The following is a 26903-nucleotide window of genomic DNA, read 5'->3' as shown; positions in this document are numbered from 1 at the left end:
GTCTACTGAGAGGCAGCCGGAACCGGGTGGTACTTCACTGAGTCTGATTCGCTGTAATGGGCCCTGCATGCAAGGGGATCAAATCATCAGAGTTTCCTTTGAGTGCCCTGCATTTAATGAAGATCAGTCATCATTTCAGAAGAAGGAAGGAGGGAGAAAATTAAACTTTATTGCCCACTGACTTCCAAATGTGCCAACAATCTTCTTTCCATGCTTATTTGAAGAACACAAAGGGAAACTGTACATTTTGCGTCAGCTGGATGTTTTGTGCAAATGTTATGTGCAACCTTCCATCACAAGCACATGTCTTTCACATTCACATGGGTTAAAAGCTCAGGTTTGGTCATTCTCTAACACTGATTCTGCAACAAAATAAGGCTGCGGCAAAAGACCAACAACCAGTCGGGTGAAAATTACTGTGCAATTTTGCTCTGGTGGTGGCAATGCATGCTTGGGGGAAGCATTGCTGGTAATTTCCTGCATCTAAGCAATGCTTTTCTCCCCAGTGGAGAATGACTTTGAACAGGGGGAGAGAGAGACTCCGTGCTGCTCTAATGGTTGGGGATTACAGGCTGCTCATGCCATGGAATCACATCCTCCAGGCTTTTTTCAACTTCCCTTCCTCCTGTGTGTGTTTGTGTGTGTGTGTGTGTGTGTGTGCGTGTGTGTGTGTGTGTTTGTATGTGTGTGTGTGTGTGTGTGTGTGTGTGTGTGTGTGTGTGTGTGCGTGTGTGTGTGTGTGTGTGTGTGTGTGTGTGTGTTTGTGTGTGTGTGTGCGTCTTCTGGAGCGAGACCCAGGTGTGTTGCTCTCAAAGGGGCCATGGCTGGCTTGGGGTACCGCTCGTGTGTGATCTGTTTGGACACCTGCCAAGTGTGTGAAGGATCCTCCGCTGTGATCACCCTGTGGAAATGGGGTAGGTTGTCTTGTCAGCATACAGGGACCTCCATCCAATTAAACATGAGTTTAAAAAATCATCAAAAAGTGTAACTATCACGAAGTGACAATTCTGTATTGGATCAAAGTTCTTTGCATGTGTGTGCGGCAGCCCCGGCCTTCAGTAGGATCCTTTGCCCTACTGTGGGGGGGGGGGGGGTAGGGGGTGCGGGACTTGGATTGGCTATGGCTGTGATGGCTGCAGGAGCTTTTAGTCTATTTGGAGTGTTTTTTCTCAGGCACCGTCGCTGGGCCCAGCCGCTGCCTCTTCGGCGGTGGCGGCGGGGCAGACTTGACCTTGTGCGGGCACATGCAGCCTCCCTCAAATGAACAGTAGCCCGGGCTCCCAAGGGGTTCAAATGGCAATTTGCACTTCGGAGGAGGGGAAATAATGAAATAAAGCGTTCGCCTGAGAAACTCTGCAGGGCTTGTGTAGTAACACCGCATGAGTGACGACTGACAGGAACCTCGGTTCTGGGAGTGATCTAAATGAACGTGTGGTGTTGGTAAACAGGCCACGGAGCGTGCCTGGCGGCAGAGCTGTGGCCCAGTCAGTGAGGTTAACACCGTGGAGAGACTTCAGGAAGCACAGGAGCGCTACAGGGGGCAGTTCAGTGCCATAAGAACACCCCACAAGAAGCAAAAACCCACTGAAAGATGGTGACACTCAGTCCTGGTCAGCCTATGGAGTCACTTCAGACTTACTACATTACATATACGAGACGTCATTGAGACTCAGTGTACTCATACAAAAGAGGGTGACAATAACACTGAGTTTGTAGTCTCATTTAGTGTCAATATTTAAATATTTTGCAGTAGCAAATGAAATGAAAATATTTTGCAGTAGCTATGGAATTTCTAGTTCATAGGATCTCCATCTCCACCAAATCCATTACCCTCAAATGATCAATTATGAAGGCAAACATTCTTGTGTGTGTGTGTGTGTGTGTGTGTGTGTGTGTGTGTGTGTGTGTGTGTGTGTGTGTGTGTGTGTGTGTGTGTGTGTGTGTGTGTGTGTGTGTGTGTGTGTGTGTGTGTCTGAGGGCAGAGAAGTGAATGACCGTAACATCAGTAGAGCTGTCATCCCAGTTTTCTCTCATTTGCATTGCAGTGGTCATCGCCTAAGCCGACTTGGGATGTGTCCCTTCACTCACAATTATTTTGCCTGAAGACAATTCACAGTCCAGTTCACTTTGTCTTGCTGCATCTGGCTAATTAAGTGACAAATTGCTTGGCCTCCATCAGGCTCCCAAGGACTGGCAACCCCTAAAATAAATGGTTATAATGTGACAGAGTGAAAGGTCAGGTCTCATTCATAGTCAGTGTGGATAATCACAGAGGCACTTCTCTGTCCGAACAGCATGCATATTGTAACTTATAAAGGCTTGCTGCCTGTCTCCCAACATATATGCTTCTGTTCTCTATGACTTACACTTAATTCACAGGTTGCCAATTTAATAACGTTAGCTATTGTGTACTTAAATACTGATAAATTAGTTTACGGCTCTGAAAAAGACTATTTAACCATAAAACAACTTACAATAAAACAAATACCTCCATAACTTTTGTTTCAGTGAAAACAACACAGTCTAACTTTAGCTAAATAGAGAATAATATATTTCTTCAACAGCGAGACTTTTGTCCAATGAGGAAATTAGGGCAACACAGACTTTGATGCAGCCAATAGCTTTCTGCCGGCATGGCATTTCGAGTTTACGCTATGCCGAAGTCACTCGGTCTTTTCCGTAAACAAAAGCGATTCGAACCGAGGGTCTCTACGTGCTAGAGACAGAAACACATCACATCCAGTCGTTTGTGATATCGTTAAGTGTTACTACTGCTATTACTACAAAATACACATTAAGCCATTTAATTATGGAGACTGCCAACCAGGTAGGAAGAGGTGTGGAAAGAGCTTATGTGACGCAGCTTTGAAATAATTGTTTTAATGTAATTCAAGAGTAGGCTACTCTATGAAATAACAAATGCACGTGCCAATAATGGATTCTTACATTTTAGATTGTGTCTGGGGGAACATTCCAAGTGCTCAAACTGCCCCTTGGATTTATCCGCGTCTTGGAGTGGGTAAGTTCTGTGAAAAATACATTTACCTAAAAACTACCTACCAACATACTCAGGTATGTTTAAACTTGAGAATTGTTTTTAAAACCGCGATGATTTGTTAACCTTAAATTTAAACATGTTTTTCTTTATTTAGGCAAGAACATTTTCTCCATGCGCGCGTTCTTGTAATGTTCTTGTTTCTTGTCGCGTTGTTTTCTTTTTGTATTAGTGCGCGTATGCGATTTGAAAAGGCATTTGACAGTAGCCTTTTTAAATGTCTATTTAAAATGAAACTGATGGTGTCCACCATTTAATTCCATCCTATTCCGTCCCTTTCGTCACACTCAGAACGCAGCCTTTCATAACCGCTCTTACCATTCCATCAATCAGTCCGTGATCAGTCAGACAAACCGTCCAGCTGAAAAGCTGCTTTTCTATTTCTCTTTTTCGACTTTATCATACCTGGTTCACAAATGAATAATGTCAAAGCCTTATTTACTAATATCACCTGAAGTCCAAAGCTGTGTTTCGAGGTGACCACTGAACTAATTAGCCTATGTGTTGAGAATGTTGTGCCAGCGAGAGGACAGCTGTGCAGAGAGAGAGAGAGAGAGAGAGAGCACCTGAGAGAGCATAGGTGGGCTATTGATAGAGTGGCTTTCGTGTCTGCAACATTGTTATTATGTCAGCTGTGTTTGCTGATCAACATGGAGGCAGGAGTTGTATTCACTGTCTATGGCAGAAAGTGTGTGTGTGTGTGTGTGCTCGTGTGTGTGTGTGTATTTGTGTGCATGCGTCGGGGTGAGACTCCTTTGTTTGCATTAAGTATGTCCGTGTTTAGCTGGGCTGTGCATCCATGCCTAGCTGCTGCTGAGGCAGTGTGTGTGTGTGTGAAGCAGTTGTGTTTTTGAGCATATCAACTCTGATGTTATACAGTGTACTGCTATAACTTACACAGGATGGAGGCGCTATTGCATCAAAGAGACAGTGATTCTTAATTGAGCCATTGCATAAGATGGACTTGTCCAGTATTTGTTTCTTGTATGCTGTCGCTTTGAGGGTGAAGTGTGTGTGTTTGTGTGTGTGTGTGTGTGTGTGTGTGTGTGTGTGTGTGTGTGTGTGTGTGTGTGTGTGTGTGTGTGTGTGTGTGTGTGTGTTGGGGTGACACTGTTGTGGTTTTATGTGGTGTACAGTCTGCATATAGCATTTATAAAGCAGGGTAGCTGCTCCGTACAGAATCTGCCTGTATTCTCAGTGGGAAATAAATGTGACTGCATGGTTCTGTGTCAACAAAGTATGTTAATGAAAGATGCTGTTTGAGTTCTGTTTGATGGATCAGAATAGACTGCATATTAGAAGAAGTAAAAGAGCAACAACAGAAGTGAAAAACATGAGTGGTAACAGTGAGAGAACACCTGGGGTCATGACCTACCTGTACTGTCCAGGGCACACACACACACACACACACACACACACACACACCACACACACACATGTGAATACAAACGCACACATTCCAGAGAGCTCAGCCAGTCGTGGGGAGAGTGAAGTGATGCTGACTGTCGATTATCCAAACATGAGTGATGAGATGATGTGCCAGTGTCAGGAGTGCAGTGGTGCAGAGGAGCCAGAGGCTGAGCTGTTGAACCACTCCAGTGGGCCAGTGGAGGACTGCAGGCCCAGTAGTATTGACTGCACTGCCAGCCAGGATTGAAAGCAGGATTTTTCTTGTGGTGCTTTGCTTGAACCTGATTGTCATTTATTCTCTGACCGTCAGCCTTTATAGGAAATGTCACCCAAATGGATACGCAGAGGATTCTAATATAAAGATGTTTGTGTTTCACTCATTGTGTTTTTTTTACTTGGGAGAATGGAAGCACCCACTAATACGTTCTTATTTCAAGTGCCCTAATTGTGGCCCGCAGTTAAAACTGCTGTTACGCAAGAAATTATAAAAAAGTATAAAGTGATGACGTAGACATAATGGAACATGTAAAAGTCACTGATGGCATGCTGTTGCATTTCTCATCTTATATTTCACTTACTCTAGATTCACGTAGATAATATTACGTAATTGGAACGTGTCTGGTTTATGTGTTGATCGTGTGTGTCGGTGTGTGGATCATTGCATAACTTGAAAACAACAGAATTAGGATTCAGCAATTCATATTCTTGGCTGATAAAGACCACTGGGCTCGTTGGGCATGTAATACTCTGTGTGTGTGTGTGTGTGTGTGTGTGTGTGTGTGTGTGTGTGTGTGTGTGTGTGTGTGTGTGTGTGTGTGTGTGTGTGTGTGTGTGTGTAGACTGGCAGCACAGATCAGCGTATGGCTGTGCTTGCCTGCCGCTCCTCTGAAGCTGTTCTCTGTCGCTGCTCTCTGATGCTGGCTCTTTGACTAAGTCTGGCGCAGGACTCTTCAAACAGCTGTAAGCACTGCCCTCTCAAGTCATGCAGAAATTTGAAATTCTCCTAGGAGAAGCGCTGACTGTGTGTGTGTGTGTGTGTGTGTACATTGTACTCATGTGTATATTTGTTTGTTTATGAGTGCTGTGTATGCAGGGGCGGAGATCCCATTTCATTGTAGGGGGGGACAATACATGGTAAAATTTCGGAGAGTAATTCCGGGGGGGGGACATGAAACTTTCACGAGAGCTAGCATAACTTAGCTGCTAAATACCGAATTCTCAATAACATTTACAAACAGAAATTCGAAGTCATTTTTAAATCCTCTAAATGGCATTAAATGTACTAACACAAAATATCTACTCACAGACAAATAATGTCCAAAGTTCAAGAGAACTTGATGCTCAAAATAAGTTCTAAAACAGTTCAATTTGACCTATCAATAAGCCCCGCCACCAATATTTACTGTTCCTAACTCGGACAAGTTATCCGAGCTGACTAGAGTCAATGGCAGCTATCAGTGTCAAAACGATATCCCAAGAGCCTCGAGACAACTTTTGGAGACAAAAGAACCTGATTCCGTCTAGAAGCCATCAAAAGGGCCTTCATACTGCAATGGAGGGATATGCATAACATTTAAAACATAGATATATGGTGGATAACACGCTTACATTTGAGGCGAGAATTTACAGATTACACAATACAAGAGGGAGAATCCGCATCTCACGGTCATCACGATTGCAGATACATATATCCAATACCAGCATTGTTCAGGCACCGCAGGGAAAGATTAAATGAATTTACCTTCAGTTAATTTAACTAATCTGGAGAGGCACTGAGATGTAGACCTACCTTTATTAACTAACATTAACCTGCCCCTGACAGGACAGTGTCCTAACTGTCTAGCTAGCTATCCTAACGGTGTTAATTACCGGCATGCGTGTGTTATTATCAGCAAACGTTCACGTTGTCATGTCAATCCATCATTAAACTTATGTATACTTGTGCATATCGATTGTAACTTCGTAAAAGGAGTTTAGAAAAAACTTTAACTGCGTCAGTGGGAGAGAGGAGGAAACAGCCTCACTGTCTGACCGTGTAGCTACTTGGCTAATTGACTGAAACACGGAGCTGCCGGTAGCCCCGCCCGGTGGAAACAGCATGTGAACCAAACCATTTTAAGGAATAGGGGGATCATGATTTTTCAAAACTTAAAAACACATTGTTTTACGTTTATAATTAGCACACCTTGTGTTGTCGTGCATTTATTTCAAATTACTATATTAAAAAAAAAAATTGTTTTGTTTCCAATGATTGTTGGGGGGGACAACTTTATGGTGGGGGGGACACGTCCCCCCCGTCCCCCCCGTGATCTCCGCCTATGTGTGTATGCACACTTGTATGTGTCTAAATTCTGAAGAGGTGCTTAGTTGACCTGCTTAGAAATAAGCAGTAATCGGTGAATATGCTATTTTAAAAATAATCTGTCTGTGAGATCGTCTATCACACTAGTCAGTGGCACACTCACGTATGTTAACTCATAGGTTACCGGATGTTAATTGACTCCAGATGCTTCTACCTAATGGTGGTACCTTAAGGAGTAAATTGTCTGGAGTGAATTGCACAATGTGATAGTCATTTATGGCGCATCACAGTTTGCATGGGCTGTTGTTTTGGAAGAAGGAGTCCTGCAGATGTCTGTTTTAGCATGTTCACAAAGTCATGTTCAAAGATGTGAAGAAACTAGATTTGGTGGAGATTAGCCATGTGAAAAGGTATATGTAGAATACATTTACATTTACATTTACATTTAGTCATTTAGCAGACGCTTTTGAATACATCTTAAGTACCCATTCTATGATTGTGGTGTAGGTAATGACCCTGCGGTTGTGTATGTAACTAATATTTAACTCGAAGGCATTTTTTAAATACATTTGACCTTAACATAATGACCTTGGCATGACATTATTTTTTAGTGACAATTAAATGATGTCCTCTCACAGGTTAGTAACTGTAATTTTTCTTGCATGTTTTACATTGACACTGCTGTCAGTTCCTTGACAGTCACTTCCTTGTGGTTATAAGTATGGTTTAACATGGGAAGATAAATACAGGAGAGAGTGAGAAATAGAAAAACAAAGAGAGAGATGGAGAAAAACACCCTCCGTTATGCAAAAAAAAGGCAGCATAAGTGGAAATTCTATGTCAGATAATGATTGCAACTGAATGCCATTGGTGTGAAAGAGATGCATCTTCTCCTGGGGAAATTAATCTCTCCACATTCCATTTGAAGTGTCCTCTGTGAAACGAGGGGCTTATCACCCAGGAAACACACAGCTCTCTCCACGCTTGCCCCAATAGCAGCAGCGGCTATGACTCGCACAGATCTAGCTCTGTTCTGATTTTACTGTATGTAGTTTCTTTTTTTCCTTTTGTTTCTGTTCAATCCTTTCAGTCTCTATTACGTAAGTGTATAACATCCTTTGCTCTTCATTATATAGTGCTGCCTAGTTGCATTTTACCAGGTTAGATATCAAAGACAAGTACTGACATTGTACAAGAGTTATGAAATACTTTTTAGCACCAGGTTATGAATTTATACAGCTTCAGATAAGTCAAGTCAAGTCAAATGTATTTATAAAGCACATTTAAAAACAACTCACGTTGACCAAAGTGCTGTACAATCAGAGTAGGCAATCACAATAAAGTATAGAATCAAATAAAAACAGAAGCAATACACTCACATAAGCATCTACAGTATATACACAGTGCAAGTGTGCAAATTATCAATTCAGATCAGGAAGATCCAAACGCTAAAGAATAAAAGTGTGTTTTGAGCCTGGACTTGAAAGAGTCAATAGAGGGGGGGATACTATTCCACAGTCTAGGGGCTGCAACAGCAAAGGCATGGCCACCCCTGGATAAATTGACTCACGTATAAGTTAGTATGCTACTGCTGCCAAAGCTGTGGATATACATCTGTTTACTTATTGTACTCAGATACTTACTTATTGTTCAGTTTCACAGATGACTGTAATAGGTCTGAAGGGCTCACGCCACCCTTGCCCTAGTTCCAGTGCAGTCGCTACTTCTTTCCTCACTGGACGGCTGTGAGTGATGGTTATAAGCTGGTGGTCGCTCTGTCATGTAGTCTGAGACACCTTTCAGGGATCACCGTGCTTGGCACAGACACTGACTCTGGGAGCCTTGCCGTCTGTCTGACTCACTATACGAAAAAAGGTTATCTGTCACCTTCCATTTCCTTGTCGAGCATTGTGGGGTGGGTGGGGGGCAAACGCATGTGTGAGGAACAGAGTTCCTGCCCTGCCAAGTCTCTGTCCCTCTCTCAGCTGTCACTCACTGTATCCAGTCTGGCTGGAGAGAGAGGTCAGAGAGTCAGGAGCGACTATGATATCATTGAGTCATTTCTCTTCCATTAGACTAACTGCATTAGGTTGCTTGATTGTGATTTCTGCACATTTATTTTATTTTACATTCATAGATAAGCATGGAATCTTTGAGTCATCAGACAACTACAACGGAACACCACCTGACTTAAAGCCAGAGTCACCGATAAGGACAATGCTAAAAAAATCTGTTTGTACACTGATATGGCATATTAAAAACTATGGCGTATTTGTGTAATATTTTAGTTTGTAATACTGATATTGATTTAGGAGGAAGTGTTCCTTCCAGGAGGATGTCTGTAGCTGTGTAAATAAGGCAGACTGTGCGGGCACCTGCCAAGCCTTGTGTGGAGCTATTTGTTTCTGAAGTGGTGGTGGTGATGGTGTTAAGACAGAGGCCTCAGGCTGTGGGTGGGTTTTCTTCCTCCCTTCCCCCAGACTTTAATTCATGCTTAAACAAACACATACACACACTGCACATGCACACGCATGCCCACTCATACAGACAAACTCAAACACACACACACACAAACACACACACACGCACGCACAAACACACACAGGGCACATTCAGACACACATGCCCAATCTCTCTCTCTCTTACACACACATACACACACACACACGCACGCATGCACACACACACACACACACAGGGCACATTCAGACACACATGCCAACTCACACACACAGCTTTTTTCTCCTCAGCCCACTCTGCTGGCCTACATGTGATCGGGTTCTGATCTCGTCTGCAATCGGTGGCCGAGGCTGACTAACTGCTTTGACAGTCACCGCAGGCCAGGGGTGGGGCTCCTCCGAGTGGTCACCTGACCAAGTAGCCATGGAAACCCATGGGAGAGGAAGAGGAAAGAATGGGGAGATGCAAAGGCCACGCCCTCAAAAATAAATTATGATTTTGTGCCGGCTCTGGGTCAGTCAAGCTTGTCATTGGCCTGGGCCTGGCAGCAGGCTACATCAAGCACATCTATCAGGGAGATGGGGTAGGAGTTTGATCCTGCAGCTGCATGGGTTGACCCAACACTGCAAGCTTGCATAACTGTATAGACATGTATGTTTTCATGTCACATAGAAATCTTGTTAGGTAATCAGTGGCGGTGCTGAAAGTTGGTTGCAAATAGGGGTTGCATGGACAAGCTACCCAGCATATTGTTATTGCAGCAACACTGACAAATGCCATTTCCTCCTAGGTTGAGGTCCACCAAAGTAATCATGCCCCCAACTGAGAGTTTATTGAAATGGGATGTTGTGATTATTTATTTACGAGCGGTCTGGAGTCCCTTGCCTTTCCTTAATATTTGCTCTGTTTCGGAAGGGCTTTGCCTGCGTTGTTTTGTTTGTGCCAACCTAGCGTAAAATCACCCATATTACCACATTGTCAGCTCAGGAAGGGGAAGGGGGGATTGTGGCTAATACTTCTACTTGAGTGGAGAAGGCAGAACATTTCCACACACACACACACACACGTCAGTATCACAGTATCAGTGGAAGGAAGCACAGCATTAACTGCACAGGAAAAGTAATGTTTGTGTGTGTGTGTGGGGGGGAGGGCTGATATCGTAGGAAGGTCCATCCAGGAAGCTTTATTTGTTGTATAAAGATGGGGCATTTTTTGTCACATACCCACCTACGCTTTGAGAACACACAGCAGCATCTGCCGACAGCCGAGCAACGGCAAACTCACTGAGAGGAGAGGAGAGGAGAGGAGAGGAGAGGAGAGGAGAGGAGACACTTCAAATCAAACTGCATACACTCTGCACACCGCAACGCCTCCTCTTAGTTAAGCACTGACGTTCCACCCGCGTTTGTCACTCGGGTGCCACTGAATGAGGTGCAGGTGCCGCCGTCTCCGCGTTGCACCTGTGGAAGAAAAGGACGCGGCGCGCCGAGGTTGAGGAGCACGTCTTTGGGGAAGAGTTCCAATTAACACGCTTGTGCCGCGGCCCACGGATGATACCTGAAAGGGCCAGGTGCACAGACGCACAAGCTTCCTCAGAGGTGCGGAGCTGGCCAGAGTGCTCCGGCATGTTACTGAACATTCCAGCATTTTCTCCACCTCCCTCCACCCCCCACCCCCCCTTCTCTCATTTCTCCCCTCTTGTTTGCAAAGTGGGGCCTTCTAATTGTGCTGGCTGCTGCCCCCCCCGCCCGCCCCCCAGCCATGGGGTTGGATAATCTGGGCTCCTGCAGCCAAGGAAAAGCAGCCTTCATCTCTGGCCCTTGGAGCGCAGCTGCGAGAGGCAGATAAACAAACAGGGGTGACGGAGCTTAGCAACAGCGGCAACGGCAGCGGCGACCGCCATGCTCATTCTCACAGTGCCCCACCAACCTGCCCGTGTTCAAAGGGCCAACAGTGAGAGCAGGGGGAGAGAGAGAGACAGAGAGGGATGAGTGGGTTCATAATCACACAGTCAGGGTTGTGTATTTTGCTCAAGAGGTTTCTTTCCTCGTGTAAATGCAACATATTCTGTATACAACAGTGTCTGTGTCTGGTTGTGTGGGTGTGTGTGTGTGTCTATGGGTGTGTATGTGCATGTAATGCTATATACTACGGGTGAATGTGCTTCAGCATGTGAGTGTGTGTGTGTGTGTGTGTGTGTGTGTGTGTGTGTGTGTGTGTGTGTGTGTGTGTGTGTGTGTGTGTGTGTGTGTGTGTGTGTGTGTGTGTGTGTGAGTGTGTCTCTGTGTGTGTGTGTGTGTGAGTGTGTGTCTGTGTGTGTGTGTGTGTGTGTGTGTGTGTGTGAGTGTGTGTGTGTTTGTATATATATGAGCATGTGACTGATGCAAGTATGACAGGAATTACACAGTAGAAAACACGTGACTCACATGGGCTTCACTAACTCCTTCAGCTGGGCAGTGTGCTTTGCATAATCTGCTGTCCTGTTGACATTTTCCCAAAATGCCTAAGGTCATTTGAAACAGCCAATGTCAGAGGCAACCTGCAGTAAACAGGTGATGGATGACCAGAGAAAACAGAGAGAGCTGCAACATGTGCCCACACAGTGCCCAGATGAAGGGTTCATGCCACCTATGCCATGCCACCTATGTTCATGCCACCTATGTTCATGCCACCTATGCCGTGCCACCTATGTTCATGCCACCTATACCATGCCACCTATGCCATGCCACCTATGCTCATGCCACCTATGTTCGTGCCACCTACTGTATGTTCATGCCACCTATGCCATGCCTCGTTATGAACTGTGTTCTTAAACGCCCTGTGTTCTTCTTGCTCTCTCTGTGTTTGCAGTCATCTCTGTGACAGTAGTTCATTTGATTCCTTGAAGAGAACTGTGCATACATAGGTAGCCCCAATCATACGGCTTGGTTCAGATATGATTTAATTGGAGCCGCACTGGACAGATCACACTGCTATGACCCTATGTCAGCATGTAATTCATATAATCGTAGATTAATATACTAGTGTGCGTAGTTCATAATGCTTTTGGCCTGGAAAAATTATAGTGGAGGGGCTAGACATTTGTTGAGGTTATGTGTAATTGCTTCGTGTTTGAACACGCTTGAACAGAAAGAGTCAAAGAGAGACAGGGGAGAGAGAGGGAGAGAGAGAGGGAGAGAGAGACTCATGTGAAAATGAGCTTCTCAGGATTCAGCGCTGTATTTAATGAAGGGGTGGAGATGAGATAAGCATGTGGCAGCCAGCCATATGACCAGGAACAAATTAGGACACTCTGACCACTGGAGTCAGCCTCTCCCCTGGTATTATCCCTGCCTCTGTAGTCACTCGATCCACCAATCTCCCTCACGCACCACGGAATAATAGTCCGTGTATTATGTGTTCTCTGGTTGTGCACACTTACTGTTACTAAAAGATGTACTAATATCCCATCCAAAAAAAAATCATAAGAAAAAAGCTCCTTGTTTTTTAAAAGCCCCCTTCCTTCAAGGTAGTTTTGATGATTTCACTTCGGACTGTTTTCTTCAACCTTGTTGGCCAGTGTTGGGGACCCTGTCTGTCTTGGAGTATTACCTTACCTTGCTGCTTACCTGGCTCAGACATGGCGACCTGCAGCACTTTTAACACTTCACACTCCATGTGCCTTATGCTTTATTAAGTCACATTAGCCATGATAAGTATGCTGGAAGTGACATTAGAAGAGATGGTGTGTGTGTGTGTGTGTGTGTGTGTGTGTGTGTGTGTGTGTGTGTGTGTGTGTGTGTGTGTGTGTCAAGCACAGAGACTCAGTGCTCTCATTGTCATTTCTGATGTTCCTCAACAATTTGAGAAGCTGTGTCATCTGTCCCCCCTCTAAGATAAAGGGAAGAGTGACTGCCCACTGCTAGCAGATGCATATGAACACTTGTTTCATCACTTTTCATTCAAGTTCAGTGTCATTGTTGCATTTCCATGTGATGTCAGCTAAATGTAGACTGTTAAGAGCCTAAACCAGTTGATGTTAAAAAATACTGTGCATACTGAGCAGATGATTTTGGAAACACAGGCGTAAAGATCGGTGTCCCCGTTTCACACTCATATGTGTGTGTGTGTGTGTTTTGCCAGTAGATGGCGTAGATTACCTGATTTTCTTGCTCACTGGCCATGCGCTGTGTTATGTAATAGCGTACAACTTTAACTGGGAACATGTGAGATGAATGTCTGTCTCTCTTCTTCATTCTGATGCATTCTACTAATGTTCTCATGTTCTAATTGACTGAGAGTACGTTTTCTAAAGAGACGTAATGTTTTGGATTATGTGCACCTTTGCACTCACTGGTGTGTTCAGAGTTTCCCTGTGCTGGTGAATCTTCTCTTGCCATGGCCACTGTGGTGAACTGATTTCCTGAGTGAGTGGTTGTGGTTGGCCTACTTGTGCTGATAAGAGGCAGTTCTAATCTCAGCCAGAGGGGTGCAGCAGACAAACGGGGGGGTTGGCCGACACCATCGGAAACATCAAAGGCAACAATCTCTCTGTGTGAGTTCCCTTCTCGCTGTCCACATGAACACTGATCTGCGACGGGAACGGGACAGGTGCTGCAGTTTCTGACACATTGCTTTCATGTAGCCAGATTCTGTGAGATCTGTGCTAATCTGTTCGCGGAATGGGACGCAGAATAGATTGAGTATTATGGGAGAGAACTGAAATGTGTCTTTAATTTTCTGGAAAGCATATTGTGTATATTGTCAAACCAGAAAACATGAATATTATTGTAACCATGTCCCCGCATAACAAACTGATCCAGTTTCATTTCATGTGAGTGTGGTCTATCCTCAGAGGACGGTTATTCCAGCAGCAAAAGTAAAAAGAGATGAAAGGAATTGTGTGGGTGGGTGGGTGGGTGGCTGAGTGGGTGAGTGAGTGTGGCAGTCTAGGCGAGCCACCTGCCACAAGGGGGAGGATGCGTGTAATGTCAGACAGCTCATCAGCCCCCACCCCCCCACCCACCCCACCCTCTCGCTCTCTCTCTCTCTCTCTCTCGCTCTCTCTTTCCCTTTGAGTCTGGCTGGCTCCGCCGGCCTGCGGTACCTGTCAGACAGGCTGGAGGGCTCATTACAGACAGACGCGGGAGAGAGAAACCAGACCTCGGAGACCACCAGCGTCCAGGAGGACGGGCTCCAGTCAGGGTTCCCCGCCGGCAGCCCGAGCCTGCCTGACGAGAGCCACAGCTGGCTGATGAAAGAGTCAGCGCAGCCTTCTAGGACACAGAACAGAGAGATGACAGGGCAGAGCGCCAGACAGGCATGTGCTGCCATTGTCTGAGCTGGGACAATGCTCATGTGTTTATATACTGTATGTAAAATGTATGAGTATTCACAGACACACAGGGGCCGTAGGTAATTCATTGGCTGTGCAGCTTGTGGGAACAGGCGGTGTGTTTATCACATGACCGTAGACCATTACAATTAATTTGAGGATGATACAAAAGCATAGTTCTCAACAAAAACATACTTCAGATAGCATTAAAAAAACTCTGCACACTGTTGCTTTAAGTGAAACATGGATTGGCGATTAGGCGACTGACGGCCCTCATAAGTGCATGTAACGGCCAGTGATTTTACATTAGTGGTGGTTTGTGCAGCTGTTCATGGTTGAAATGACTAGTGTCATGGTTTCAGATTCTCTGCCTCTGTTGTAGAAGCTTCCAGGAGAGGAAAAAAATTGTTTCCTTTTTGTAGCACACAGAAAGCTCAGGAACAGAATATAATCTTCCCGTTTCACTTTGTGGCTTGCTGTAGAATCTGATAGGCATCGCTCTCTTATGCGTTTTAATAAGCCTGTGGCCAAAGCTCAGATGTGCCACATACTAGAAGTATTAAATATTCACATTTAAATAGTCTCTGTTCAATGTAGTGGTTTGGGAGAGATTGTTATAATCCTGGCTTTGCAAGACCAGTGTTACCACAGCAACACTGTGATGTTGACTGGGTAAGTTGTTCATTTCTTCAATGTGGAATTGGAATGCATGTGTGTTTGCGTGTGTCTGTGCCCAAGTGCAGACGCGAACATGTATGTGACTGAAGTCGAGCATGAATGAATGAATCAACCTGTCCAGTAGAGGGCAGCCAGTGAAACCAATCCGGGACGATGACTCCCACTGTGCTGAGGAAGAAAAGCAGAACGGCAAAAGCATGACAACAGTCAGTACTGTGTCCATGGTTTAAGAGTATTTTACAGGAGGCCAGTAGTATCTTGTCATCATTTTACTATAATGATATTCTCTTCACTCTCAACTGTCAATGTCCATTGGGTTTTGGTTTGGAAGTCCTTGGCATTAACATTCTAGGATGCCTTTCTGGTAATCCTGACACCTTGCAGTTTCAAGGTAGGGTATACGTCAACAACCTGACAGTGTCTTGTTCTGGTTTCCATGGAGACTGGTGATTGACACATCAGGAACCTGCAGCCTTGCGTGGGTGGCACTGAGAGCAGTGTGGTGTAGGTCTCAGAAATGTGACTGTCTGTCTATCTGTCTGTCTGTCTGTCTGTCTATCTGTCTGTCTGTCTGTCTGTCTGTCTGTCTGTCTGTCTGTCTGTCTGTCTGTCTGTCTGTCTGTCTGTCTGTCTGTCTGTCTGTCTATCTGTCCACTTTGTTAAGCAGAATAAAGGCTGAAAGATGAGATCATGGGCTATCCTGAGCCAGACCTGAGAAGTGCTCAATTTAAGACCTTGTCTGCATGAGGTACAAAACAACTTGTTAACAAACGGGTTGTTCAAAACTTCAGATATGTTAGATTCCCTTCCTCAGCAGGCACTGTGTTAATGTCACAATGGTTGCACTTGCTTTAACAGTATTTTATGTTACCTGTATGTTGCAGAGCAAGTCCAGTTGTGGAGGTGAGTTCAGACAGATTGTTCCTTTGCTCATGATGCTTGTTTTTACAGTAGCACTGTTCTGTTTTAATCTGTTTCAGTTTGATTTTGTTCCCTGGAAAATGAATGTGTGGGGACGTGCTATTGTACTTCCCACGTGTGGCCTCAACATTAACTCTCCCACCCTCCCACTGTTGATCTTATTGATGAGATGGTGTTGGGTTTTGTGTTGGGTTTTTTGTGTGTGTGTGTGTGTGTGTGTGTGTGTGTGTGTGTGTGTGTGTGTGTTCACTTCCCCTTCACTGCCAGAGTCAGTTACAGAGGGTTACATCAGTGAGGCACTTTGCTCCTCACAATGCCAAGCCCCCTGGTTCTCACCCCCAGTGAGAGCTCCTCTGTGCCAACAGTGCACTACTCCGCTCGACTCTGACGGAGCTGATGAAACACAGCATCCTGCTCTGAGACACGGGAAAGGCAGCGCGACTAAGAGGATCATTACCGGAAGACAAAACACCACCTGTGGGCTGTGCACCACCAGACTGATAATGTGCTGTGGGTGTACCTCACCAAACCATGTCAGTGTAGAAGGTAACAATGAGGACTGGCATTTCGTTTTTAACCCAGTGGAGTGAAGACGTAGTTTGGCGAATGTTGCTCATGGAGTGTTTTCACACGCACAAACATTGCTCTTCTTTTTTTTTTTGCCCCTGCACATTGTCATTGTTTATGTTTATATACTTCTGTGTCTATAATAGTTTGTTTAATTAACAGGTTGATGAGTTCCAGCTGTCTGGTTCATGCAATTTGTCTATGTAATGGGTGCAGTATATTAAATATCTCATTAAAATGGACATGTTGGCACACATATCCTCTGTCTAACTTTCTGCGGTTCTGGGATAAACTACACCTATTAACACTTCACGCGGAATAATAATAATGCTTCAGTAATTGGGTAAAGCACGAAAATTTAAAAAGTAATGCTGTGGCATTTTTTTTGTATTAACTGACATGTTTTGCACCTTTGCACCTGACATGTTTTGCAAGCTTTAATTGCTGAGGTGGCATGACATTTTTCCATATATAGGGACCATGATCTGTTGCTAATGAAGAGATTCCATTAACCATTAGACCGGAGCACTGCATCATGAAGTAGAACTCATTCATTGGTGTGGTGTTGCATTTCTATACGACATTGTAAAGTGAGCATTATGAAAATTGTCTTGTCTCAACTGGAGGACACTCAGAGGTATGGTGGTTTGTCTAGAATTGTGTTGTATTCTGTGTGGTCGTGCTGAGATGCAACAAAGTGGCGTATTGTGAAACATCTGTGACATGTATGATGGCTGTGTTTTGTTATGATGCAAATAGCTGTAAAGAGGTGATAGTATCAGGTGTGTTATAGGATAAGGAGTGGTCTAAGTATTGACTCCTGTGGCACACATTTACATGTGTTCATTTAGTAGTTTTATACTACATTTTAGATTGTATCCAAACCAATAGGCAGGATAGCACAGATTAACATTTTCATCAGTATGTGTGTTCCCTGGGTATCAAACGCAAGACATTGCCGTTGTTAGCACCTTGCTTTACCAGTTGAGTCAGAAAGTAAAGTAAACTAAACATAGTAAATATGTGGTCAACATCTGAAGTCAAATATCTTTGTAATGTACTACTATTCATAAAATGCAAAACAGTCAATCCACTATGAAATGGTAAATTATAGTGTTAAAAACTCTAGGTGCTTTTCCTGCTTATAATTGTACACTCTGTAATAAGGTGTAGTGCACTGCTCCTCTGATATTTGTGATATTGTTTATTATATTGTGTGCATTTATTTCACTTATGGTGTTTCTCTGTTGTGTGTGCCGCTACACATTGCCTGATACATTTATCCATTAGTGTGATGTATTGCAGTGTTTTGTGGGCTGATAATGAACCATGATGTGATCTGTAGCATATTACGGTAATGCAAAGTATAGTAAAGTGAAGTAGCAAGGTGGGACGATGCAGAGGGATAGGTCTTTCTCTGTGTCAGGTTTGACTCCAGAGCTCAGCTCTGATGGCTTCCTGTCGCTGGGTAGGTGGCCACTTGACCACCATATCTTCTCTTGAGTCACAGAGATACACCATATCTTCTCCTCTTTCACTTCTTCCCCTGCATTGATCCCATTCGTTCTTTATTTTGTCCACAAGTGAGGGAGGGAGAGAGAGGACGAGGAGGAGGAGGAGGAGGAGAAAGAGAAAATAGTAGACACATCACATTATCCTGGTCTGGCTGTAGGGAGCATCCTCCTCTCCTCTTATGACTGGTATGACAGAGAGAGCTCCTGGGAAGCTTGTCGTTTAGTGGAGCTGGATATTCCTCTTTGCCTAAATGTGTATGGTTATATTTGCTCCGGTAAGTCCATGATTTGCTCCTCTCGTATAGATCATCAGGTGTTTCTTTTCTTTTACTGTGCATGTTCTTATGTGTTGCTATGTAGTCTGTGGATTTATTCTGATCACCACTGCTAACAAAAAACATTCCTCTTTCTGTCTCCCAACTAAATAATTGTAGTGCTGCATTTTGCCTGAGAGAAAATACTGCACAACTGTATGATATTTCATACTTGACAAGAGTGAGGAGGGAGGTACATTACATGTTGATAGTAAAAACCACTTGTCACCACTCTGGCTAGATATCCATTCATGTATTGTGCTGGTCCACATTTTGTGTGCGTTCATTGACTGTAGGCACCAAAACTCTCTCACACAAACAAACGTGTTGTGTCTGCTGTTTAGAGTGTTAAATGTTTTTAAGAGGTCTGGTAATCACCCAAAGGCAGCTTCCCCCCAGAAGCTGGAGTCTCCTACCTTTTTCTCTGATACTTATTTGTTTCACACACTTTCCTCTTGTAGCAGAGTAGCTGCCAGGAATCGAACTTTGATCAGTTGCTCATCTCAGCGCCCCATCTGTGATCTGGTGACTAAGGTTCTTTCAGGCACATCTGAGGAGCCTTGCAGTGAAGCTCACGGACAGCCCCCTTTAAGTTCTTCGCAAATCAGACGCGCTTATAGATGGAGGTGTTTCATGCATGCTTGCGTGTGATTCATGGAGGCAAGAGAGAGAGAGAGAGAGTAACACTTTCTCTCCTGGATTCCTGTCAGGTCTCCTGTGCCACCTATTGTGTGCTTGTATGCTCTGTATTTTCTCAGTGTTGTAGTGTAGATATTATCATTGCAATATTTCTGTAGCACAAATAATACAAAAGTTTCAGTTACCGGTGGTTTAAATCCTCGTCATGACTAAAGGAGTGATTGTTCAGTGGTCAGATGTGGAGGATGTTTCACATTGTAAGTAGTTGTGGGTGAACATTCCTTGGGAGGACTCGTGTTGTGATAGTCAGCCTCAAAATTGCTCTCAACAGTTGGTGTAGATGCTTTAAGTAAAGTAGATGCTTTGGATTCATCAGGCTGGCCTTGGCTAGTTCCCCCTGTGAGACGGCGAAATGCATCTGAGTCACTCTGGTCTCCTCACTCTCATGGATGAGCCCATTGTCTCAGCAGCAGCATTCTAATTGTCTGTCAACAGCCACTTCTTTTTGCACCATGTCGTGACCCGCAGAAACTGGTCGTTTTGTGTCAGGCTGTAAAACCTGACGTTTTAAGGTCACACTCATTCAGGGGCACCTTGTGGGTCTTGTTTTCTAGATGGATAATACATGGTTTGTTCTGTTTTCATAATCACATCCAGGCCACGATGTCCAGGAATTTCTCTAAGAGAAGGGAATGGAGGTCACTGACTTAAGGATTCATTTGCAGTCCCAGGCCTGCACCATAGAGCTTAATGTTCCTAAGAAATGGTTATAGAAATGTTTTATGATGGACACATAGCAGTTTAAACGAGGGTGTGGAACAGTTGAGAGAGGCCCGTTTATGGTATCCCTTAAGTAAAATCTCATCTGAATTATTCTTTTAAAAAGCTATCTCACACAGATATTCTTGCATTTGGGCAATGTGCACTTTAGATTTTTCATCTATGGCTGCATAACTACAGACTTAAAAGCCATTCCATCAGCAGTAAAGAGTCGTGTTGCTCCCTCTCCCCTCTCACTACTCAGTTAATGTGTTTTAGGGCCACAACTTAGACAGTTACTCTGTGCTTATTATCAGCTGCTGTGTCTCTGAAGAAAAGCCCTAGGACTGAATAACAGAAATGAAACAAAGTTGAGCAGGTGTGTGTGTGTGTTTGTGTGTGTGTGTGTGTGTGTGAGTGTGTGAGTGTGTGTGTGTGTGTACCATTGTGTGTGTGTGTGTGTGTGTGTGTGTGTGTGTGTGTGTGTGTGTTTGTGTGTGTGTGTGTGTGTACCATTGTGTGTGTGTGTGTGTGTGTTTGTGTTTGTGTTTGTGTGTCTGTGTGTGTACCATTGTGACCAATTACAATTTGGAAATAAAGATTAATTACTTGTTTGCACAAGAGGACACATACAGAAGTTGCATTGACCAACCCATTACAAGATCACTGAGTTCTGAAATTGACCAATGCAAGATCGTGGACATTAACTTTCTGTGCTTGTTCTGAGTTCACAACAAAAAGGGAGCCTCTTAAACTGTATTAAACTTCAAATGCCACAAACTCCAATGCATCTGACCCCTGCTGGGAGTATGTGAGAAATTGTAATGCTGATCAGCCTTATGTTCACAAGCAAATGCCACTTATTTATGTCTTCCTTGAAGCCTGTGGAGAGCCCAGTTGTTGCCTTGGTACATCACTGCATCTGTGAGACTCACAATGAATAAGCAATAGGCACCAAACAAGCATCATGTTAACTATATGCTAATGCCTCAAATCACTGAGTCAAGTTACGTAATGTTAAAGAGGATCTATTATGCTAATTTTCAGTGTTCATGATTTCATTTTGAAACTTCTACTAGAATAGATTTGCATGCTTCAGTGTTCCAGAGACACATTCTTTTTCTCATACTTTATTCACCTTCTGTGTTACAGCTGATATGTCTTTAACCCCCCACCCCCCACCCGATGAGCCCAGTGTGCTGACAATTGAAGCATCCACCATTCACTAATTGTACTTTTTTTTTGCTTCTTCCACCTCAGATTTTTGCCATCTTCGCATTCGCAACATGTGGAGGCTACTCTGGGCAGCTGCGGGTTAGTGTCGCCTGCAACGATAAGATGGACAGCAACCTCAGCATCGGTATCAACTTTGCTTACCCTTTCAGGTAGAAACACTCACTACTGCACTGTTCCGCAGTTGTCATCGTGGGCCTTATGGAACATTTGGCTAAATTGTATACTTATCCAGTCATTTAGGACTGCAATGTCTATTTACTCACACATACAAACATATTTACAGACATACGTACAGAGTTACAGACAGGCATGAATATAAACATATATACTGTATATATACTGTATATGAACAACTTCGGGTATCATGGAATGTTTCTTCTACCCGAAGTTGTTCATTAATATTCAGAAAGATAGTCAGCTCCATGATTGACATTTCTGTGTGTCAGCCATTATGTTCCTGTAAATCGATTCATATCATTGTGAATGGCCACAAGATAAAAATGGTCATTCTGTTTGCAACATAGGACTTTGATTTCACTCATTTCATTTACTACTGATTATTGAAAAGTGATCGCTATATTCTGTAGACACCCCCACCGAGAGCAGTAGGTTGAGACCTGGTGATTCCCAGCAATCACGCAGGGTAACACTCACATCAAGGAGGAGGAGGCGTTATGAATCGGCGCTAGCAACACAAAAAGCCTGGTGTGGCAACTGGGTTACTTTCAAACCCCCGCAACTTATACATGAAAATGAAGCTTAGAAGCTTTAGTTTTATTTTATTTATTTTAAGTGTTATTTTCTTCCATAAAAGCGACATTTTACCTTGTATTCTAGTCAATATTCATCCGTTTAAGATGTAACATGATGTATGTATCAGCCATAGGTTTCATGGAATTGTGACTTGGCATCCACTAAACCCTACCAAATATTTGATGGTTATTTAAACAGACAGCAACAAGTTCAAGTGACAGCAACAAGTGATTTGTGAAGCTAGCAATGGACACTACTGTTGTAAAGTAGTAATTCACATTTCCCTAGCACACTGCTATAATATTAACACACCAATAAATGTGAATGCAGCTTCATTGAAATGTATGATTATTCCCTTCAACTGAAGTATGTGTTTATAAAAATAAAAAAAACATTTTCTGATTGTTCGATGTTAAAGGAGTGGCTGTGGTGGGGTTCAGACAGTCCATAAAACTTAGTTTAGTTAAAAATTAAAATCAAGAGAGAGAGAGAGAGATGATAACAACATTATGAGGACGAGCACATATATTTCATAACATATTATATGCCAATATGAAATCAATTTGATGCTTTAAAGGCCTAACAAATGCATTGCCAATGAATACTAGGTTAGAAAATACAACATTGGCACGATTTAGCGTGACTTTCGGTATAAACCACGCCCACTTCTGGTGTTCTATCCAAATACAGATGCAGAGAGAGAGATAGAGATGATGACGTCTCTATACACCTGTACTACATACATACATGCATACTAACTATCAGTATTGATTTATGTCAGAAAGAAATATTACTGTATGTGTTAAATGCAAATACGGGTTTCTCTGGATTTGGTGTTTGGTAAACTGCTTATGCAAGAAGAAGTATTTGGAAGTTGCTGTCCTACCTAACTTTTTTGGTAGCATTTTCTATCAGTGACGTCATGCGCATCTTCAAAAAGTTTAAATATAAGTTTCAAATTCTCTCCTCTCAAAATGGTTTATGACATCATAACCATGTCTGACTGATCAGAAATGTCCGTTATCTGAAATGTCCATGTTCTCAAATGTCCATGTTCTGTCAGATAAATTGAAGAGATGGAAGAGAATTCAAACAGATTGTAAGGCTAACACTGCTGTGCATCGTCTGCTGACAGGCTCTGTGAGGCTCTATGAATACTTACACTGAGATATGTCAGCAGACTCTATGGGACTGGCAGATACATTTTCTCATTCTATGAAACCTGTTTTTTTCCTCACACAGGATTCTTCCGTATATTTTCACTAGCACCAAGTTTGCACATCGGAAGAAATGTACCATGAGAATACTGTAGATTTCTCTCTCATAGAGTGTGGACACCATAACCCAGACCACATGACCTTCTCTTCATGAAACCCCAAGATGAGTCCAGGAATAGTCACTAAAACAATTCAGCATCTCACTTGCCTTTTCTCAAAGCTAACCTGGAGTATCAGATGTCTTTATAAGCGGAAATTAGGGTTGTATGTGTTCTATTTTATAACAGTAGCTAAGTGACACAGTTGGGGAGCAAACAGAAATAAATGACATAAATCCTAAGGCTACATTTGGAATTGGAATTTGGAAATGATGCCATAAGTGTCACAAGTATGTCATTTAGTTTCAATAGTCTGACCTCCTTATCTGTTTATCTGTTGATTGGACTCAACCCTACAAAGCAAAGGCCTGCATTTTCAAATGGTTCTTCAAGGTACTTGGTTTTGAGTGTACACCATTGTGTATCACAGACACCTGGATATGCTGCTCTTAAGCAATTGCAGAAAAAAATGTTACATTAAAAAGACTAAAGTCTCTAGTTCTCAAGAGCTGAGTGACTGCATACTTTACACATGAGGAAAGAATGGTAAGACATTTCACCAGCTGATTTCAGAAGGGCTTAAGAATATCAGATGAAATATAACTGGATATTCAGATGATTTCATTAGTCCTGAGTTGAAGACATCTAAAGCTTTGGGCCACCTACATGATTTTATAACAGTGACATGGACAATCACCTGCAGTGTATATAGGCACACTGTTGTAGTGGGTGCTAGGTTAGGTTGTGGACTTGCTTATGTTTTTCATTTTGACAGTTTGGAAACAACAGTGTTTTATTGAATGTTACTGGATCCAAAAGGTTTAAAACAGTCCAGAATAGTCAACATCTCAGTTGACTGTAGATCAACCGGCCATATTTTGATAAGCTAAATCTATTCTATTTCTGTCCAGGTTGCACCAGGTGTCTGTTGAGGTCCCTGTCTGCGAGGGGAGGAGGCAGGAGCGGCTGTACCTCGTGGGAGACTTCTCTTCCTCTGCCCAGTTCTTTGTCACCATTGCAGTTTTTTCCTTCCTCTACTCTCTGATGGCCACTGTCGTTTACATCTTCTATCAAAACAAGTACCGAGAGAACAACAGGGGACCTCTCGTTGTGAGTACAAAACTTTTCGGTAATGTCAGCCAACGAGGTTACCTTGACGTTCAAAGGACGATCCTGTTTACACTGGCTAGAGTGGTGCTGTTGCTGCATTCTCACCTGATGTAACGTGTCTTCCTTCAGGACTTCATTGTGACCGTGGTCTTCTCCTTCTTGTGGCTGGTCAGCTCATCAGCCTGGGCTAAGGGTCTCGCCGATGTCAAAGTGGCCACAGACCCAGACGAGGTGGTGCTGCTCATGTCCGCCTGCAAGACCCAGGGCAACAAATGTGGCTCTATTTACGGTCCCATCTGGTCTGGTCTCAACACATCTGTGGTGAGTCCAAAGACACACACACACACACACACACACACACACACACACACACACACACACACACACACACACACACAAACTGTAGCACTTGTTTGAGTAGATCAAGTTTTGTGTTTGTGTTCTTGTATGTATCCCCACTCACACACACTTTTCCTTCAAAGGTCTTTGGCTACTTGAACTTTGTGCTGTGGGCAGGCAACATCTGGTTCGTCTTCAAAGAGACTGGCTGGCACAAGGGCGGCACTCAGCAATACCCAGACCGCATCTCGGAAAAACAGTCAGCCGGTTTTAACCAGCCGCCCTACAACCAGCCTCCCTACAACCAGCCTCCCTACAACCAGGCACCCTACAACCAGGGCAGCAGCTTCAACCAATCAGGCGGCTACATCACCCAAGGTGACTTTGGCCAACAGTCAGACTACAGCCAGGTTGGAGGGCCCACCTCATTCTCAAACCAGATGTGATCGCAGCCCCGAGGCCTGTGTCATCTCCAAGGGCATGTCTGAATTTTGCTTTTTGTCTCTAATGATTGAGCACATGGCAGTGGAGCTCCAATAATCTGAAATCTGAGGCCCATGCTATGTGAATGCTATAATAATAGAAGGTTGATTTCTATTGATACTAACAGGTATTGGGTTTTGTTGTTTTATGTGATTTATCACTTACAGGTGAATTGAAAACAGGAATAGTGTCTTTTTCAAACAAGAGAGGGTTGGAAAATACCCTTTATCGCATCCTTCTTAGATATTGCAAGAGGCATCTTGAAACACTCATGAAGATGCCAGGATGTAGTTTAAATAAAGATAAACATCACATTGTTTTCTCAAGTGGTGTAACCATTGACCCCATGCTACGTAAGGAAAAAGGTGACAGCTATTTAAGTTAATACAGGTATATAAAATGTAAGTATATCGGAGTTTGTAAATGAAAATAGACTATAGATGACTGCTCTTTTCTTTTTCTTAATGATATATTGCCTGTGTTTTGGTCACTGATCTATTAAAAAAGGATAGATGGGTTTGCACTGTTAAACTGTGGTCCACATTTGTATACATTTTTAATCTTACTTGTTCTGACAAAGTGCATGATGTCGTGCTGTTCAAGTTACTAATATGCCTGTTTTTGCAGATGATATAAAATAAATTCAATACAGTGATCTCTATTTGAATATGGTGTACTTATAAATATAGATAGAAACTAAATATTTTCTATATTTTCCTATGACAGTGAAATTCATGTTACTTTTTATCAGGAGGAATATGCCTCTATGCCTCGCTGTCGTCCAGCATAATTAGATAGAGCCTTTGTTGTTCTTTCATTCTCTAAAGACTTTAATGTCCCAGTTTGAGTTTTATCACTAGGTTGAGATGTCAATCTGGCACTGTTTACTTGAAGTCTTTTGTTTACAGTGTTTTAGTCTGCTTCAGGCTTTATGAACATGTTTTTCCTGAAGCATTTGCTCCGCACAATAAATGCTCACACTTTGCAGTCAGAGGGGACTGGTGAGACATTTCAATTAGTAAGTCAGGAAGACATCAAAATTAAGTCCTCATGTCACCTTGGTTTCTGTCCCACACAGGAGTTCACATCTGGAAATCCTTATTATAGGAGAATAGATAAATGCAAAACAAGAAATGCATGTCTCAGACTTGTCATGATATATAAACATGATAAATATATTTAAACATATGCCATTGGTGTTCCTCTTCTACTGTCTCTGTGTTAATATAAATGTGAACAAGTCAGAGTCCATGTTTGTATTTTGGTGCCCATGGCTATTCAGTGTGAATGACATTGTATTTGCATTTCAAGTGATGACAATAAAGGTATTGTACAAAACCCTGAATGAGGTCATGTTCTTTGTTTAAACACAAATGACCATGACATGATATTTACCGTTATGCATGTGAAATGAATCCCGATCATCCTGCCTGTGTATAGTCTGTATAGGATAAGGACACTAGACAGTATCTTCGTGTTTTCTACTTTAATGAAAACTACATAGTGTTATTATGCTTCCTTACCCCTGCCAAGGAATACATGGATACTACGTATGTGAAACAGATATCATACATTTAAGAAAGAGTTCATATTGATGAACTGCACAAAAAAATACCATAGTCCTGATATGTTCTGTTTTGCTGTTAAGTTTGTTAGTCTGCATAAAAACATCATGGTCTACATTGTAGAGTTAATTTTAGTAGTTTATACTTTAATGTAAATGCGATATCAGGC

General features: G+C 43.1%; 1 protein-coding gene across 2 annotated transcripts; it reads left to right on the top strand.

Moving 5' to 3' along the window:
• The first annotated feature begins 2680 nt into the window (after window positions 1–2680).
• synpra (synaptoporin a) lies at window positions 2681–26514 on the top strand. Of its 2 annotated transcripts, XM_031567492.1 has the most exons (6): window positions 2681–2827; window positions 2954–3019; window positions 21194–21318; window positions 24149–24347; window positions 24477–24668; window positions 24830–26514. In XM_031567492.1, the coding sequence occupies exons 1-6, from the start codon at window positions 2810–2812 to the stop codon at window positions 25130–25132; spliced, it is 903 nt and encodes a 300-aa protein (XP_031423352.1). In that variant the 5' UTR covers window positions 2681–2809; the 3' UTR covers window positions 25133–26514. The 2 variants fall into 2 exon arrangements, with proteins under 2 accessions (XP_031423352.1, XP_031423353.1); XM_031567493.2 differs by lacking the exons at window positions 2681–2827; window positions 2954–3019 and adding an exon at window positions 18374–18496.
• Window positions 26515–26903: the final 389 nt, after the last annotated feature.

This window comes from Clupea harengus, chromosome 5 (assembly GCF_900700415.2).
Source record: "Clupea harengus chromosome 5, Ch_v2.0.2, whole genome shotgun sequence".
NCBI lineage: Eukaryota > Metazoa > Chordata > Actinopteri > Clupeiformes > Clupeidae > Clupea > Clupea harengus.
This window is presented reverse-complemented; position numbering and strand designations above follow the sequence as displayed.